The 17,492-nt window shown below is 36.7% G+C and overlaps 2 protein-coding genes across 6 annotated transcripts in view; one reads left to right on the top strand and one right to left on the bottom strand.

Annotated features, from left to right (window-relative positions):
* Positions 1 to 17,492, bottom strand: part of acana (aggrecan a) — a 904,300-nt gene that overhangs the window by 390,754 nt on the left and 496,054 nt on the right. The window lies entirely within an intron of this gene.
* The window catches only part of sin3ab (SIN3 transcription regulator family member Ab), a 48,886-nt gene continuing 32,585 nt past the window's right edge, over positions 1,192 to 17,492 (top strand). For all 4 annotated transcript variants that reach the window (XR_012382649.1, XM_002662877.7, XM_009303423.4 and 1 more), the window contains exons 1-4: positions 1,192 to 1,380; positions 5,828 to 6,038; positions 13,535 to 13,702; positions 13,792 to 13,898. Coding sequence is in view for 3 of the 4 variants with exons in the window: in XM_002662877.7 (XP_002662923.1) it covers positions 5,859 to 6,038; positions 13,535 to 13,702; positions 13,792 to 13,898 (455 nt within the window). In the remaining variant the exon portion in view is untranslated. The remainder of the gene's footprint in view (positions 1,381 to 5,827; positions 6,039 to 13,534; positions 13,703 to 13,791; positions 13,899 to 17,492) is intronic.

The raw sequence follows: 17,492 nt of genomic DNA, 5'->3' as shown, positions 1-17,492 counted from the left end.
TGGAGTTTGCATGTTCTCCCTGCGTTCCTGTGGGTTTTCTCTGGGTGATCCTGTTTCCCCCACAGTCCAAAGACTTGAGGTACAGGTGAATTGGGTAGGCTAAATTGTCCGTAGTGTATGAGTGTGAATAGGTGTCTATGGATGTTTCCCAGAGATGGGTGACAGCTGGAAGGCATCCGTTGTGTAAAACATGTGCTGGATAAGTTGGCAGTTCATTCCGCTGTGGCAACCCCAGAATAATAAAGGGACTAAGCTAAAAAGAAAAATGAATTCATTAATTAATTTCCCCCATGTGTGGCACCCCTATGCGCTGCATATATCGCATACCCCCTTTTTTAGCCCCTGACTCTGCATTCTGACTTCTATAAGCCCTGGTGGGCAATATTCTCTGTCTCACGCTGAACACAGTCGACCAATCACAGCAGACTTGGTCATCGGACCAATAAAATTAGAACAGCATCGCACTAAGGAGGAGTTTGGGAACAAATGAATTGCTGAACGAATCATATGGGAGTCGCTGGGATAATTAGGTAAAATAAATGCATATTATAAGACAATGAATGTGTTTTTTAACCTTGCATGCACATCAGACCGCTGTTGGAGACCCTTAAAACCAAAAAATGACATTTTTTAATGCATAATGAAAAATACAATTAAAAAGCAAAGAAGGCCAACTGGTTCTGATTTACATAGTTTCAGATTGAGTCTTGACTGTCTGTCTAAAAACATAATTAGTAAATAAGATAATAACATGTTTATAGACAGCACATGCATCCATGACCAAGCTATTTAACCAATGTAACATTACAGTCTTCTCTTCTGTTATAAAGTACGTTTCAAAGCTTTCATATAATATTGAACGTTTTTCTTGCATATAACACAGAAAAATGCAACCTCCCATTCGTTGCTTCCTGCTGACAATGTAAGAAAGAAAAGAAATACAAGAGAAAACAGCTCTGTACGAATCTTTGGTGAACCGACTCAAAAGAGTCAAATCCCTAATGCGAATCAAAATCCCCACCACTACTCTTTTTGTCAGAGTAGGCGGGTAAATCCAGCAGAAATCTGATATATTCGAATTTCAGCAGAGATCCACCAATCAGTGTTCTCGGTTGGAGTATGTTGGCTCCGCCTTCACGGAGACCACGCCTCCATCAGAGGATCCTCCTGCTGAGGTTGTTTTCCCATGTTAGCCAATTAGCAACCTAGCATGCAATTTGAGGTCTGGCGCCTTGACTGAATGGTGCCTACGTGTATTTTAATTTGCTGTTCAAACCTGAACCGTACACGATTCAACGTTTGAGAGCGCCGTGACCGAGCTCTGCAGGTTTTGATTTCTCGCCGGAGCAGAAAGAAGTGATCCGGAGTGTCTGTTGCGGGGTGAGTTTGTTCTTGCGTGTTAGCGGACGCTCGCTAGCTGTCGTCGTCGCAGTGCTTCATTCAGGCTAAAAGTAGCTAACTCTCACAGTTAGTGACACTTAAACCGCTATCCTCGCTAAATAACAACAAAGCCACCTAGCTGGCGGTGATTTCTAAGATGGTGGCATTATATCGAGCTGTTTTGAAGTGATGCTTGTCATAGCAGTGATTATATAAGAGTATTTGTCGAGGCGCTAGCTAGCCGCACTAGCCACTCTATGGCTACATAAGGTTTTTAAGCTGTGGTGGGTTCATGCTCACCACGAAGGTATAGCTATCGTTCACTGACCTTAACCTGTCAGCGATCAGCACTTGCTTTTTGATGTCTTCTGGACTGTGCAGCTTTGATCACCGAGCAGTTGTGTGTTTACCGGTAGAAAGCATTCAGCAGGACTTCCTGATTTGTAGTTAAACAGTTGACAACATCGAGTGCTAGCACAGACTTCATTGTCGCATTTCCACTGCGTTTGATGGCTTGTTGGGCTTGTTGGATATTATTTCCCTCGATTTGGTCGAGGAAAGGGGCGGTGTTCTTGGGATTGTGCTTTATTTTGGTGTGATCACTTTGTGTTGGTCTGAACTCTTCATCGGACAGAGGCGGTTACTGCTCGCCGCCTCCTTTGACGCCTTGGAGATCTACACGAAGATTTATGACTGATAAAACGTGTTTTTTATTGTCGGATGAGTAGTAAACATGCATAAAGACATATTTACATACACAATACGCGTGTCCGATAAAGCTTTGTTGTGAAATTTAATGTATCGTAGAGTGTGGGTCTTATAGTCTCAGGCCTGATAAACACACGCGCACACACACACACACACACACACACACTTTCAGTCGACGAGAAACTGTCCGGTTGGTTGAAACGGAGTTTAGCCGTTCAAGTGAATGTAAGACCGCACACATGCTCGAGCATGTTTCGCTGTAACTGTTTACACACCGCTATCCGCCTACACTTGTCTGTAGGGAACTGTAACACTGTTTAAAGTTTTGTCGCAGTCTTGTGGCAAAAGGTCACCATGTCGCGTTATCCAATCTGCGTTAAACAGCGACAAATCCTTTCCACTTAATGGGCAGTGTGAATCCACATTCATCAGCCAATCGAGTGGTCATCGAGTACATTTGACAGGTGTCACGAACTTTACACGCAGTCATGAAGTGGAGCTGCTCTCTCTGCAGGCTGCTGACACGTTGCGTTTTTCAAGACAATGTGGGATTTAAACACTTTCGGGTTATTATGCATGAATAAACTGTAATAAACGTCTTTGGCCAAACCTGTTGCAAACTGATTTGTATTCAACACATCAGAGAAAAATGTTTAGACACACCTGTAATAAGCCACGAATAAGCCAAATGTGTGGTTATTCATCCAAGAGAATGAATGAGTATAGAGTATGAGTATATTGTTTTTGAACATTAGTAAAGTCATCGAAACTATGAAATGACACACAGGAAGTTCTGAAATCATGCAGAATATTAAGAAAATATTGAACTTAAAAAGTACATCCTGCAGTTTAAACTAACCTGGCTTTTATTAACCAACTTGTTAAGAATTAAAGATGGTTTTTGTGTTTAAACTGCAGTATTTTAGCACAATAGTCATTGTTATGCTGCACTACCTATAAATTATTCATAGCTGTGGTAAAGCTGTAGTATTTTAAAATGCCAAAAACATTTAATGTTTTCTACACTTTTGCTATAATAAATCGATGGTTATTTTTAGGGACTTGGATTTGATGATCTACCTTTATTTTCCATTTCTCATTCGGAAAAATGATTAATTATTATCATTGTACATGTGTGTGGCAATGACTTAATGCATATGTCTACAAAACTAGACAAATGCATGTGACTTGTTGCACATGTTTTTTGGCTGTTTCCACAAATATACCAAAAAAAACAAAAAAAAAAACACTCATGGCAAAATTTGTTAGAATATTAAGTAAAGATTATTCCATGAATGCATATTATAAATTTCCTACCCTAAATATATCTGAAAATCACATTTTTGATTATTAACGTGCATTAAGAACATGATTTAAAGGTAATTTTATATGTTTTTTGGTTTTTGAATCCTCAGATTCCCGATTGTCTACTAGTTGTATCTCAACCAAATATTATTTGGTCAAAGGACATCATACCTTTTATGGTTTTATACACAGCTTTTATAGCGACACTTGACTGGTTCAGTCCACACAAACATCAATTCTTTAGATCAGGGGTTCTCAACTGGTTTTGCCATGGGACCCACATTTTACATGGTCATTTTACATATTTAGCAACTATAAAACAATTTTAGGAATTAAAATTATTGTGTATTTATTTGTTAACATAAACAAGTAGTGACAGATACATCGTAAGAAAATCACCAAGACTTACAAATAAACAATATTTTATTGCTGTCATTTAACAAAATGGATCAAATTATAGAAATATTACAAAGTAAAAATGACAAATACTGATAATAATAAACTGTTAATAAAACATGTTTTCTGGTTTCTAAATGTTGTTAAATTTAGAAGGTTTCATGCTCTCTTATAAGAGCACCTCACTACATATGACACTGAGGCTTTAAGTCCTTTTTGTCGTCCATATATATATCCACACTTTACATGTTCGGGGTTGTACTTGCGCTTTGGCACATTTGTTGCAATAATTAAATTAAATTTTGCATGTCAAACGGTGAGAATTTGTCGCACACGCATTTCAAAATAAAAGTCCGCTATTTGCAAAATAAGCAAAACAATTAACTTTTTTTTTTTGACCACACACTCCGTGACCCACTGAAAATGTTCCCCCACCAGTTGAGAAACACTGCTTTAGATCATGTTTATTTTAGGGAGTAGTTAAATTGAGCATCCAGTATTTTGCTTACACTCATGATATTTCAAGTGTCTTCTTTTTTTGTGGTAATCTGTTTACAAATCTGCTAAAAATAATGAATTCAGTCAAACAATACCAGATTTTGCACTGTTACGTGGATCTGACACAAAAATTGTCACATATTATGGTATGTCCTGTCTTTGCATTGTTTTTATATGCTGCTAGGCATTGCGAACAGATGGTGGCGCCAGTGTGCATACCCTCATAGAAAACAATGTTTACATTTGTAAAAGACCTGCCATGGTGCTTGCTGGTGTGCGACCTTCTTAAGTGTACATTTGAAAAATCGGTGGTAACTTTAATCGCACAGCCCTATGAATCAAAATCGAATCACAATTACGATTTGAAACATTGCAATTAGCTAATCACAAGAGGCTGTGATATAAAATATATATGTAGTATCTAATTACCCCCACCCAGAGGAAATGCATGACTGCTGTCTGTATGTGAGTTTTACTAGCCAATTGAGTAAGCTCACTTTCGCTCGGCTCAATCAGAATTGCGCTACCGAACTAAAAGCCCACAAAAAAGCAAACAAACAGGAAAGCATGGACAAGTAGGATGTACATGTTTGCTGTATTGTGTTTTATTCTTGCCGGTTTTCTTTATTATTATTATTATTATTATTATTATTATTATTATTATTATTATTATTCTTTTTTATAATGTAAAGCCTAACCAGGGACGAGGGCTGCAAATTAGCTTTATGCTATATGCCCTATGCACACAACATCGGTTATCTTTGTATAACAATGTCAAGTGTATTGTCCCTGTAAAATAAACAAGCAAATAAAAATAAAATGGCATCTGCCGCTTCAGAAGCATTAATAGACACATTAATATCAAAGAAAAACGTTGGTAATATGGGAATATTTTGCTTTCAAAGTCACACGCCGGACAAAAACAGGTAATTTGCAAGAGCTTTCGCAGAATTGTTGCCACAGCATGAGGAAATACAACAACCAGCACCTGAAAAGCTCAATTAAAAGTAGTGTCAATCACATTCAATCTAGTAGCAAGCAACAGCAAAGTACAATTTCAGAGTTGTTTGCAGCTGTTACACCATATGAAAAAACTTCTCAAAGGCATCAGAAGATAACTAACGCCATGACTCTTTACTGTTTGCTCTAGAGAACAATTTGTGTTTAATTCCTGAATATTTATAAACAAATTTGAAGTTAAGTTGAAGTTAGTTAATATAGTTTTGGTTCCTTTATTTAACTAACACTCTCACTGCATTTTAGAAGTAAGAAGCTAAAATAAATTGTAAAGCAAATTGAAATCGCAATATTTGTCAATAAAATATCCTAATTAGATATTTACCCAAATCGCAAAGCCCTACTTTTATACGAGTATAGGTTGTTGTAGACATAAGGCATACTTTACCCAAACTTTTAGTTATTTACTCAACTATGTTGTTCCAAACTTGTTTTTGTTGATCTATTCAAAACCACAAGAAACATGAATTCATTGTATTGTGTGGTATCTTTGATTTGAATCTGTTCTGTTTGGTCGTTGTAGATCCCGCCGCAGTGAGGAGCATGAGTACATAATGAAGCGGCGCTTGGAGGATCAGGACACAGTGATCGGCTCTCAGCGGCGGCTCCCCGGGGGTGTGGACAGCTTTCAGCACCGTGTCCTCAACTCTGCCTCCTCCCTCTTCGAGACTGCAGCACCAGAGACCATGCAGCCATCGTCCAGCATGCAGTACTCGGTCTCACAGACCTATCAGGTACCACAAAGTCAACAACACACCTGCCGCATTTTGGTTTATATGTCTAATTCTAATAAACACATATATGTCTTTATATACTGTATATCTAAACAGGAAATATAGTAATGAAAATCACTAATGATGTTTTAATTGCTATATATTACCAGCTATTATTGCTTTACAGGTATAATTGCTATATATTAACAGCTATTAGTGCTTTGCTAATTTCAAAAACGGTGTATGTAAACACTCTGTGTACACATGTGTAAACATTTAATTGTCTGGAATTGTATAAACTTGAAATATGCATCCTGTAATCATGAATAATTGGAAAATGTATGCAATTTACAGCTGATTAACCCTACATTTAATTATGTATTATACTGTAAATAATTATTTAAAATCCTGAAAATGGATGTTTTTGGACAAGAAATTGGTATGATTTTGCTCTTATGATTGAAGTCTTTTTTTTAAGTCAGTTAACTCCGGAAAAGTTTTCTGTGCAAGGATCCAGCTGCTGAATATATTCAAATAGTCAAAAGCCAAATACATCGGGAATGACAGAGAGAATAGATGTGTGCTGTCTTGTCAGTCTATTATACTTTCCAGTGTTTTTTTTCTTTAATCTTTCATATTCAGGTCTTGTTTCTGAGAAGCCTTAGTGCTGTGTGAAATACAGACAGAACAGCACGTCAAAACATCCAGTCCCTGTTTGAGCATACAATATGAAAACTACATCTCCAGGCTTGATAAAAAAAATAAATAAATAAAAGGAGGTGTTGCACTAGTAAAGTTCGGACGACTGTCGATTGTAATTAAGGAAACAATTACATACTCTGCCAATAGTGTGTTTTGCATGAGTCCAATTCAGTGTGTTTGCAAAATTGTCAGAATTAATTTCAGGTGAGTGATAGATGCTAGCTGAAACTGTGTGCATTGAAGGGTAATGCATAGGTTAGTGATGTTTACATTAGGGCTGAAAATTTGTCAACAATTTTGGTTTTCTTGTAGTCTTTTAATCATGATTTGACCACTGTAATGCTTGAGTATAAGGGTGTACTCACTATGCTATCTGAACCATGCCCAGACATTTTTGACCCCCAATTCCCTGTTCGTTTGACAAGTGTGAGTGCTCCAAAAGGGTCCCATGTGTGGTTCAGTTAGCCGGCCCTGGCCTGGTTAGGAAACCTAAACACTTAGTAAACCTCTGGCTAGTGATGCACAGATCTTCATTATATCCATGGGTTGGGCAGGTCAGGTTATTAAAAAGTACATTCTGATTAATTGCAGGTAAATAAAGTCAGTTATACATTGTGCAAATGTTAACTACATTCTCTAAAATATTATTATGTTTAAATGCATGTTTTATGAACCAGGCATGAACTAAAATGCTGAATAGGGCTGAATGAAACCCGTCTTGCACATCATCTATCATACACCCGGCGCAATGTGGCGCAAGGCGCGGCGCAATACTTGTTTGCTAGTTTCAGCTTGGCGCAAGAGTTGTTTTGAGGCGTTGTGCCACGCTCTTTAAATAGCAAATGCATTTGTGCTCATATGTGCGCCCATAGGCGTTCTGGTCTAAAAAGGAAGGCGTTCTGAGGCACACTGCTGGCGCGTTGTTATTTTGAGAGACTATAATAGATTTTTCATTAGACCAAAACTAACCCGGTCTAAACTCCAGCGCAGAGTTGCGCCTCGCTTACACACTGCTTAATAGCCTACACACAAGATGTAGAGCAATACGCAAATATCTTTACATATGAAAAAATGTAATTATTAAGGATAGGCCTATACATAGGATATAATAAGAATATATAAATATAAAGGATTAAAATATTACAAAATTTATTTTCTAGCCTACATAAATATGAAAAAACACTGTTTTTTTGCCTTCCTCATCTCGGGAGGCATTTTCAGTTTTTTGATAAGAATTTGCTTTTGTATAATGTTATTATTATTAGCAGTATTATTTATTATATGCATATTTATATTTGTTTTATTAAAAACACGCTTAGATTTGCCCACCTGCAGGTTTTAGACCATATGGGGCACAGCATGTGTTTTAGGATATAACTCAGGTTTTTGAACACACTTCGTTATTATTGTTCATTTATTTGTTTGCTGGAAATTAGAGCTGAATTTACAAATAGTTTTGAAACAAATATTTGTGCTTAACAAACTAAATTAATTATTTATTGGCTAATTGATGTCTGTGCGTAAAGTTTTCCCTATCCAAGAGTGAAAGTGAAAGTAGATCGATTATCTCTCAATCTTGCTCTGGTAGATGCTCTGTTTAACTGTTTTCTGTTAAAAAAAACTATTAACTGTTTGCTTGTGAAATGCTCAGTTTTTCCACTTCCACTTACTTCACATCCTGTAAATAGCAAATGCGCTTTTGGGGCAACGCAGCTGTCTCTTAAAGGGAATGGGAGATGAGACTGATTGATTTATTCTCAAAACACACCTATAACTCATTAAAAAAATAAACTCAACCCTTTAAGACCATGCGCCACGGCGCAAAGCGGATTTTCCAGTCCTTAAATTAGCAAATATGGATTCTGAATTCTGCCCTGTAAGCGTTTGCACCCTGCGCTTTTAGTTTTACGCATGGACCGTCAAAATAGAGCCCCAAATGTGGAAATTGTTGTGGTGTAATTAGTAGTAAATCTCCTCCAAATGATAGAAGGCGCTCTTGCTAGTTGAACAGAACAACCTGTCCTGAAGAAACCCATGAAAACCAGTCTATGGGAAATCTATGTATAGTAGAGTAATTAGCAGATTAAACTGCATTCACTTGATTCAACAGGATTAATAACACAGTATCAAGACAACATATGTTTCATCTGAGTTCTTTTTATTATAATTTCCCTGATAATAAAGTATCTAATGATGCCACACCTTTATCACTACCTGTTAGAATGCTGTCATGAACTATGTCTGCTTTTAATTTTGTGTAAGAAGACATCTTTTCACAGAAAGACTTATTTTAAAAACTCGACTGAGTTTTGAGGAAAAATGTCATTATATGTGGTATTTGCATATGCTTTTAGGTTTTACATTAGCAAGACTTACTACAAAAGGGTGTAGTTCACCAAAAAGCAACAGCATATCGCAAAATCATTATTCAAAATCAATATATATATCTTATGATGATATCGCATGCCATATTTTGCGTATCTCGTCAAAGAATACGGCTTTGTGTAGGAAACGTTGTTCCAGCTGAACACAAGTGCTGGAGATTCACATATCATATCATATATTCACATACAGTAGGGTAAATAAGTATTCAGCACGTCACATTTTTTTTCTCAGAAAGCATATTTCCAAAGGGACTGTTGACTTTAAATTTTCATGAGATGTTGATAACAACCAAAGAAATCCATGTATGAAAATAAAACAAATCTAATTATTTTACAATTTTACTTATGTGTAATAAAATGAAATGACACAGGAAAATAGTATTGAACACATAAAGAAAGGTAAATAGGTGTAGAAAGGCAGTGAAAGTCCTAACAGCAGCTGAAATCTCTCATTAGTTCAATTCAATTCACCTTTATTTGTTTAGCGCTTTTACAATGTAGATTGTGTCAGAGCAGCTTCACATCAGTGGCGGTTCTGGGGAGGGGGGGCGGTGTCAACAAGCTTGGCCCCCCCTCTGGCCCCCCTAAATTTGGACGCGTATTTTTGTGTCAAAACGCCACGGAGAAGCGAGATCAGCCATCGGTGGCGTGCGCTCTTAGTGGCACACAGTTGTATGGCACGCACTTGCTCTCTGCTTTTGCGCGCTTTTTCTCGCTCTTTCTGTCAGTGTGTGTGACTGTGCTGCGCACTTCAGTTCCCCGCATTCGTCAGAAGTTAACCCCCAAGTTGACACAGGTAATAAAAATACTCAACTTCAGTCATCCTCATGTTGTGAAACACTATCAAAATGTCCACTGTTGATAATATTAGACTTCTGTTTTCAATAGCGATTTCAAAACTTTTAATAGAGGAAGTCCTTAGCTATGCAGAGGTTTTAATAATCAGAGATTGAGTGTACATAGTTTTACCTTCGGAGTTTTCAGTCACGCTCATGTAAAGGTAATATTCAACTTGTTTAGTTTTGCCTTCATTCGTTTTTGATTTCAGTCGTGACATAAAGCACGAGTCTTCAACACATGATTTATTACGACACGTTTTTAAACATAATAGTTTTACTAACAAATTTCTAATAACTACTTTTTTATCTTTCCCATAGTGACAGTCAGTGCATAACATTTTACTAGTTATTTAGCAAGATAGTTGTATTTAGACAAAGTCCCTTTAAGTACTCTACAGTCTTTGATTCAGATTAAAGTGTAATTTAAAGATTAATTAGGTTATGTTAACTAGGAAAGTTGGAATAATTAGTCAAGTTATTGTATAGCTGGTTTGTTGTGTAGACAATCAGTAAAATATACAGTAAATATTTCTTAAGGAAGCTAATAACACTGTCTTAAAATTGTTTTTTAAATTAAAACTGCTTTTATTCAAGAAATAAACTAAGAAATAAGACTTATTATGACTACAGAAGAATTATTTGTGTGAATAATTTGTGTAGAAATACTGTGAAAATCTCCTTGGTTTAATTTAGATCACTTGGGAAACACAATTTTAAATTAATGGGATCTGCAATCCCATTTACTGCGTAAAACATATGCTGGATCATTCCGCTGTGGTGACCCCAGATTAATAAAGGGACTAAGACGAAAAGAAAATTAATGAATGAATGTTTATGAAGACTGCAGAGTGATGCATAAAAAATGACTGAATAATTGTTTAAATAGTTTGTGATGTATGTTAAAGTGTGCCCCCTAAAAGTACAAGTGGCCCCTGCCCGGCCCCCCCAGTTACTCTGGTCTAGAACCGCCACTGCTTCACATAAAAGATCATTGTAAAGCCTGGTTTATACTTCTGCGTCAAGTGACCGGCGCAACTCACGGCGCAGGCAACGCGCGTGGCTGTGCATTTATACTTCTGCGCGCTGTCTCCGTTGGTCTGCATTAACACTTCCGAAACGCTAGTGGGCAGTGAGGTGTAAATGTTCCTCTGTGTTGAGTTTCTTCGCTTCTGTTTTGCTATTCTGAACACTTCCTGGATGTACAAGTGACTCAAACTCGCTAATTTTGAGGCAGGAACCGGCGGACGTGCAACAACTTTAACCATGAGGTAAACACAGAACAAAACTTTCCATCCGGAGCTCCTTCACGGGACTCCACACTTGTAAACAATCGCTCGCGCCATTCGCGCGCCTCTCGGTCCCGCCCAGACTCGTCGGCGCTAGCAAGCCGACCAATCACAGAGCTTGCGCTACGCGTTGTTGCGACGTGTAGTTAGAATTTTTGAGAGGTGCACGTCAGTGACGGCGACGGCCACGGCGATGGGCTATGCGTCAGCGCCGTAGCATACGCCGGTGTTTGACGCAGAAGTATAAATCAGCCTTAAATTGGAACAGTGTAGTTCAGTTTTTAGTGTTTAAGTTCAGTTCAGTGTGGTTTAATAATCACTACTGAGGGTCTAAACTGGAGAGCCAATCCATCAATGTGTAGCTCTACCGATCCCAAATCATGCAAGCTAGTGGCGACAGTAAAGAGGGAAAAAAAACTTCACAAATTCCCGAAAGTGAAGGAAAAAAAAACCTTGAGAGAAACCAGACTCAGTTGGGCACCACCATTTTAATTCCTCTGCTGGCCAAACGTCTTGTGCAGAGCTGTAGTGTCAGCGGCGGAGTTCTTCAGCAACGCTCTGTCCTTCATCTTTGTAAATAAATATTAGCTGCCTCAGTCCAACATCTAAATAATCAGGATAAAAAAGATAAACCAGGGTGGACATTTCAGCAAGGCAATGATTTAAAACACAGCCAAGGAAACTCAAATGCTTTCAGAGAAAGGAAATCAAGTTGTAGAATTGCCCAGCCAATCACCAGTCTTGAATCCAATAGAAAATGCAAAATAAAGATCAGATTTGATCAACGAGACCCAAAGAACCTTCAATATTTTTACACACTATTGAAGTCTGTAAAAAAAAAAAAACTTACACAGCAATTCATGTGACTTCATTGTCCATTTGTAAGGTGTTTGTTTTTAAGATGCCATCACTGAAAAAAGCCTTTATATAAAGTATTAAATACATTACTTTCCCCTGGTGTCATTCCATTGTTATTACACGTAACTATTGTTTCAGATTTTATTTTTACGTGTGTAATTTTTGGGTTTTTACCATTTATTTGGTTCAATGCCATGTCAACAGCTCCTTTAGAAATATTATTCACAGAAAAAAACATTATGACTTGTTCAATAGTTATGTCCCCCACTGTATGTATTATAGACACTCAAACGCAGTTAATCATACAGCCCAGCTTTAAAAAAAAAAACAAAACCTTTTTTACTGTTATTTCTGACTCTGTAAAAAAGAAAAAAAAACTCAAATGTCATATTACGAGTGTGGTAGTTCGAGCCCAATGACTTTGGCCGTCGAACTTTTGCAATGTTCCACAAATTGTTTTTCTGACACAATTTTTATTATTAGAAGTGTCTTTTTTTGACATTTAAGTCGTTTTTTTTTTTTTTTTTTATCCATGCAGATTGTGTACATTACAATATAGATGCATGGATTGGCTCAATTGTCACATACATCCACTGCTTTAAACAAATCATTCACCCAGACCTTCAGTTTTCAGATATAGATATCCACACACATCACATTAATAAGGCCTATTCTAATATTTGATTTAAACATGATGTTAGTGGATCGTTCAGATTCTGTGAGGTTATAGCTCATCTGCGCATCTATCATAAATCATATCATTGTAAGCTGATTAGAAATTAACATTTGTTTTTGAAACAAAAGTTTAGCTTAAACGTTTTGCTATGTACGTTGATGTTTTTGCACCAATGACTTTCAATATAACCACATTTTTGATTGCAAAGCCGTGAAACCATATAATCGTGCATTTTTGATTGTTGGTGGTTTTCAATGTTGGGAAGAGATATTTTCCCTGTTTTGCCCAGTGTGTATTGTTGATTTTTAACTTTCAAAACATTCCCATAACATATATCAAAATAAGATTTCTCATCAAAAATCATACCATTTGCTGAAACGCAGAGAAAGTTGTGGGCAAATGCGGACTCAAAATCACCCAAGAGTTTATTTTAATGGTGATATAGCTATTGCTATTATTGTAACATGCATTATTTAAATGAGAGTCTGCATGCTAGTGGCTGTCTGTCAGATTAAAAATGCATTAAAATGTATTCCTATCATAGAGAATGTAGTTAATGTTTGAATAAGTAAGGATTGGTACTTTTTGATGACCCAGCTGGAATTACCTGTGATTTGTGCATTACTAGTGCACATGAAACTGCATAGGTGCCATTTGGTGGCATTTAATAAGAATTAAAACTTTATAAAAAGGATAAGTCATAGCATAAAAAACATTTTACTTCATGTGAATTAGGCCTTATAATGAACCGTTTATCCTTCTGGTGTTTCAGTTGTCGATGCCCCAGAATTCTGGAGGACATGGACACACCAGCAGTTCAGCTGTGCACACTGGGCCTCATCACCATGGGCCAGCTGTCCAGCCTGTGGGCCAGGCTCACTCTCATGCCACCCCAGCCCCTGCCCCAACACTGGGCCAACAGCAGTTTCAAAGACTCAAGGTAAGAGATCGATCTAGAGAAAGGCGTGGGATTTTTTTTTCTGTGTTTAATCATTTGGAACTGAAGAGCTAATATGCATGTTATTTCAGGTTGAGGATGCTCTTTCCTATCTGGATCAAGTTAAGCTTCAGTTTGGCAATCAGCCGCAGGTCTACAATGACTTCCTGGATATCATGAAGGAGTTTAAGTCTCAAAGGTTGGTTTGAGTTTTGCTTTTAGAACAGTTTTTTTTCTCCTTTTTTTGATTGTTGGATTTCTACCCCTTCTAGTTCTGTCTAGCTGTACACTGCAAATTGGTTGATCTAGTTTTGTAGATTGCCTTGAGGACTTTATCTTTGGCCAGGGTTCCTGAAAGAAACACTTGTCGAGTCTTTGTACTTCCTTGTGGCTGTTCTTGTTCTCTGACCCCACTTTCTTTGTCAGAGATGCAGAAAAGGCAGTGAGGAGTGTAATTGTTCATTCATTTTGTTAAATCAGTAATTATGTGTGTGTTACATTTTATAAATTAAAAAATATAGTTCATAGGCCGATTAAATCTTTTAGTTCTTTCTAGGTTATAACAGTCGCATTACATGACTTTCTATAGCTAGTCAATACGTTTTGGCTGGTCTAATGAACAGATGGCGATTTGACAATGTATAACATGGACTAGAGTTGGAAATTAAACAGGGCTTGAGGTAAAAATGTACACAGCGGCCCTTAAAAAATAAGGGTGCAAAAAATATCCATGGTCAGTTAAATGGGCAATGAATGAAAACATCCAGCTGATGTTTAAATCTGGAAGTGCACTGTGTTTTAAAACTATTGATTCTTTAACGAAAGAGTCAACTCAGAGTCGAATGAATGATTTGTTTGTGTTCGGAACGTTTGCCTGCTTGTATTGACGTTGATGCAACACATCAGCAAATATCAAGTGCTAGATCCGTGAGCGCGCCCTTCCATTCAAGCACTAGCGGAGTGCAGGGGACCATGAGATTGATCATGATGCAAAGATAACTGCACTAAGAGATGGCCAGATACGCGACTAAGGGGATGAAGTTAATTTTCAAAACAATACCATAGTATACCACGTTCTGTATTTTTTTTCTGTCCTTTTTCTGATTATTTATACAATAACCTACGCTGCAACGTGGGATTTGCGTTGATAGATCAGTGTTTATGTATCTCTCAGGTTAAATTTTTATGGGCAGTTCACATATTGCATCCAAAACCATGTTGAAAATGCGTCGCTTGCTTTATCTTTTACTAATTTAAAAGCGTTTCTGAACTCGCGATCCTCTGCCGTTTGTTGTCGCTATTTCCGCCATCAACTGTTCCTTCACACGAGCGGTGTGGTCCATTTTCAAAATAGTTTAACTTTTGCCACTGTGTGGATAAATATTAAATGTTGTTGTTATCACTTAGGGTTAGGTATAAGAGTAGAGTAGTATGCTGATGTTTATCTGCATGGATTTAATGCACTCCTGCATTGGGCTCACACCAGTCTTTGGCTCACACATATACTCTGTACTCTGGCTACTTCATAACCATGTTTTGCAATTACTTCCATCTTGCACTTAACCTAGTCAACCAATCACAAAAGTCATTGACTAATCACCGCAGACTAGTATCACACAGCAGTGGTTTGGGAACAAATTAATCGCTGAACAAAAAATATGGGAGTTGTTGGGATAATTAGGAAAAAATAAATGCATATTGTATGACAACAAAAGTGTTTTTTGACCATGCATATCAGCCTGTTGTTAAAAACCCCCACAACAAAATTTTAAAAACTTTTTAAAACCACAACAAAAATAGACTTTTTATAATGCATAATATATTTAAACAAATCTTATCACAACTTTCATGACTGAAGTTAAATGTGAAATTAAATAAAACTGCCACTTTGTAGCCATAGTATCTATGATTCCGCATTAAGCTCAAAAAGTTGATTCAGACAGCATCTTGGTGTTTCTTTGAAACATAATTGCTTATTTACATTTAAAAGTAGTCATTTAGCAGACAATTTAATCAAAAGCATTTGTTTATTGGGAAAAGACACAATATATTTAAAATTTTGAATGAAGTTGCAAGTTGGAAAGGTTGAGTTTTGTTGACGGCTTGCTTTAGCGTCTAAATTGTTCATGCTCAAATTCTCTCGTAAACTAAAATAAGTTTTGTTGGAATATTGTCTCATTACAGCGTTAAAAATTGAACATTAAGGTTTGTTATTAGCAAAAGTACAGTATTTTTTTTAGCTTTGATCTAAGAAAACCTTTGTTTTAAGTTGAGCAAATTGGTGATGAAAGTGTGGCAGGATCTTTGGACATGTGGGTGTTGTACATTGACATTAGATCCCATAATGCACTGCATTAACAGGTGTCTACAAGGGCTGCGCAATATTGTGAAAAACTGACATTGAGTTAAATGTTAATTAAAAAGTGCAATATGAATGTAATTTCACAAGGTGACTTGATTAATTTGGAAAGAATTAATAATTTTAGATTGATCGTTTGATTGGAATGATGTTGTAGGTGAGTGCATCTGCAAAAAATATACAAAATAATAAAGCACACATAAAAACTTAATGGTTTCGGTGGAGTCTAATATTATTGAGGTATTGATATTCAATAATTAAGTGTAAATTAACACCATATAGTCTTTATTGTACAAATAATTAAGCAATTCATTATTGTTAAAGTGGCAAACTTAATCATTTCTTATTTCCTATAATTTAATCTACTCTTCATTGCATATCCTGTGTTGTGACTTGCTGGTTCACACATTGCGATATTAATGATGAAACGATTTATATTGTGCAGCCCTAGTGTCTACCCGTTGTATATTCAGCATCTAGAGCATACCCTTAATGCACCTTTAGTGTTATACCAGATACACCTTCATCTGTGTTATGTTCCATCCATACATTTCACAAACAGCTGGAAAAGCATACTGTCATAAAGATCTTCACAGCGTACTCGCACAAATATGTGCATATAAATGTTTGAAAGCAGCTGTCTGTCTGAGGATACCAGACTGATCCAGTTCTCAGTACTGCAGACAGGCTGGTGCAATGATGTTTTTATTTTTAAATGCCAACTTGGTACTATAGAAGAAGCGTTGTGGATTACTCCACTGTGTGACTGGGGTTAAGAGGGAAGGATCTCTAATAAATAATATAGTTTGATTAATTCTAATGAAATCACAAACATGATTGAGTAAAGCTATGATTGTCACATGCATCTTGTCAGGGAAGCACGGTGTGATCATCGGTAAATCTTTTCTGGAGTCCAAAGGCATTTATTTGGTGTGACTAATAAACACACGAGTACAGAATCATATCACAAAGAGGATCAATTTCAAACACGTGAAGTTATGAAGCGAGTTATTTTTGTGTGGTAATTTCATGTGCAGCATTTACAGACCTGTATTGTATTTTTGTAATTTTTGACAGATTTAAATTAAATTCTAAATATTTAATCAGTGAACAACAACTCTGTTTAGTAAATGCTGCACCATTTAAACGCACATACTGGAGGTTTACTGGAACTTGATTTACAGACAAAATGTGCATGAAAATGAATCTTTGTTATTAAAGCAATTGGAAAGAAATACACGATGCCTTGCAAAGTATCTTTAAATGTGATGCCCTTTAAATTTTAATTTTTAGATGTATTCCTGAGGAATGGTTAAAGAGATATATTTAATGAATATCCCGTTGGTGGCTGTCAAAAAGAGTATTGCTAAAAATAGTTACCAAAATAAGTCCTACCTTAAACACATGAATGTAATGTACAATGGAAATTTATCA

The sequence above is a fragment of the Danio rerio genome, chromosome 7 (genome assembly GCF_049306965.1).
Source record: "Danio rerio strain Tuebingen ecotype United States chromosome 7, GRCz12tu, whole genome shotgun sequence".
Lineage (NCBI taxonomy): Eukaryota > Metazoa > Chordata > Actinopteri > Cypriniformes > Danionidae > Danio > Danio rerio.
The sequence above is the reverse complement of the archived record's forward strand: the minus strand, read 5'-3'. Positions and strand labels throughout refer to the sequence as shown.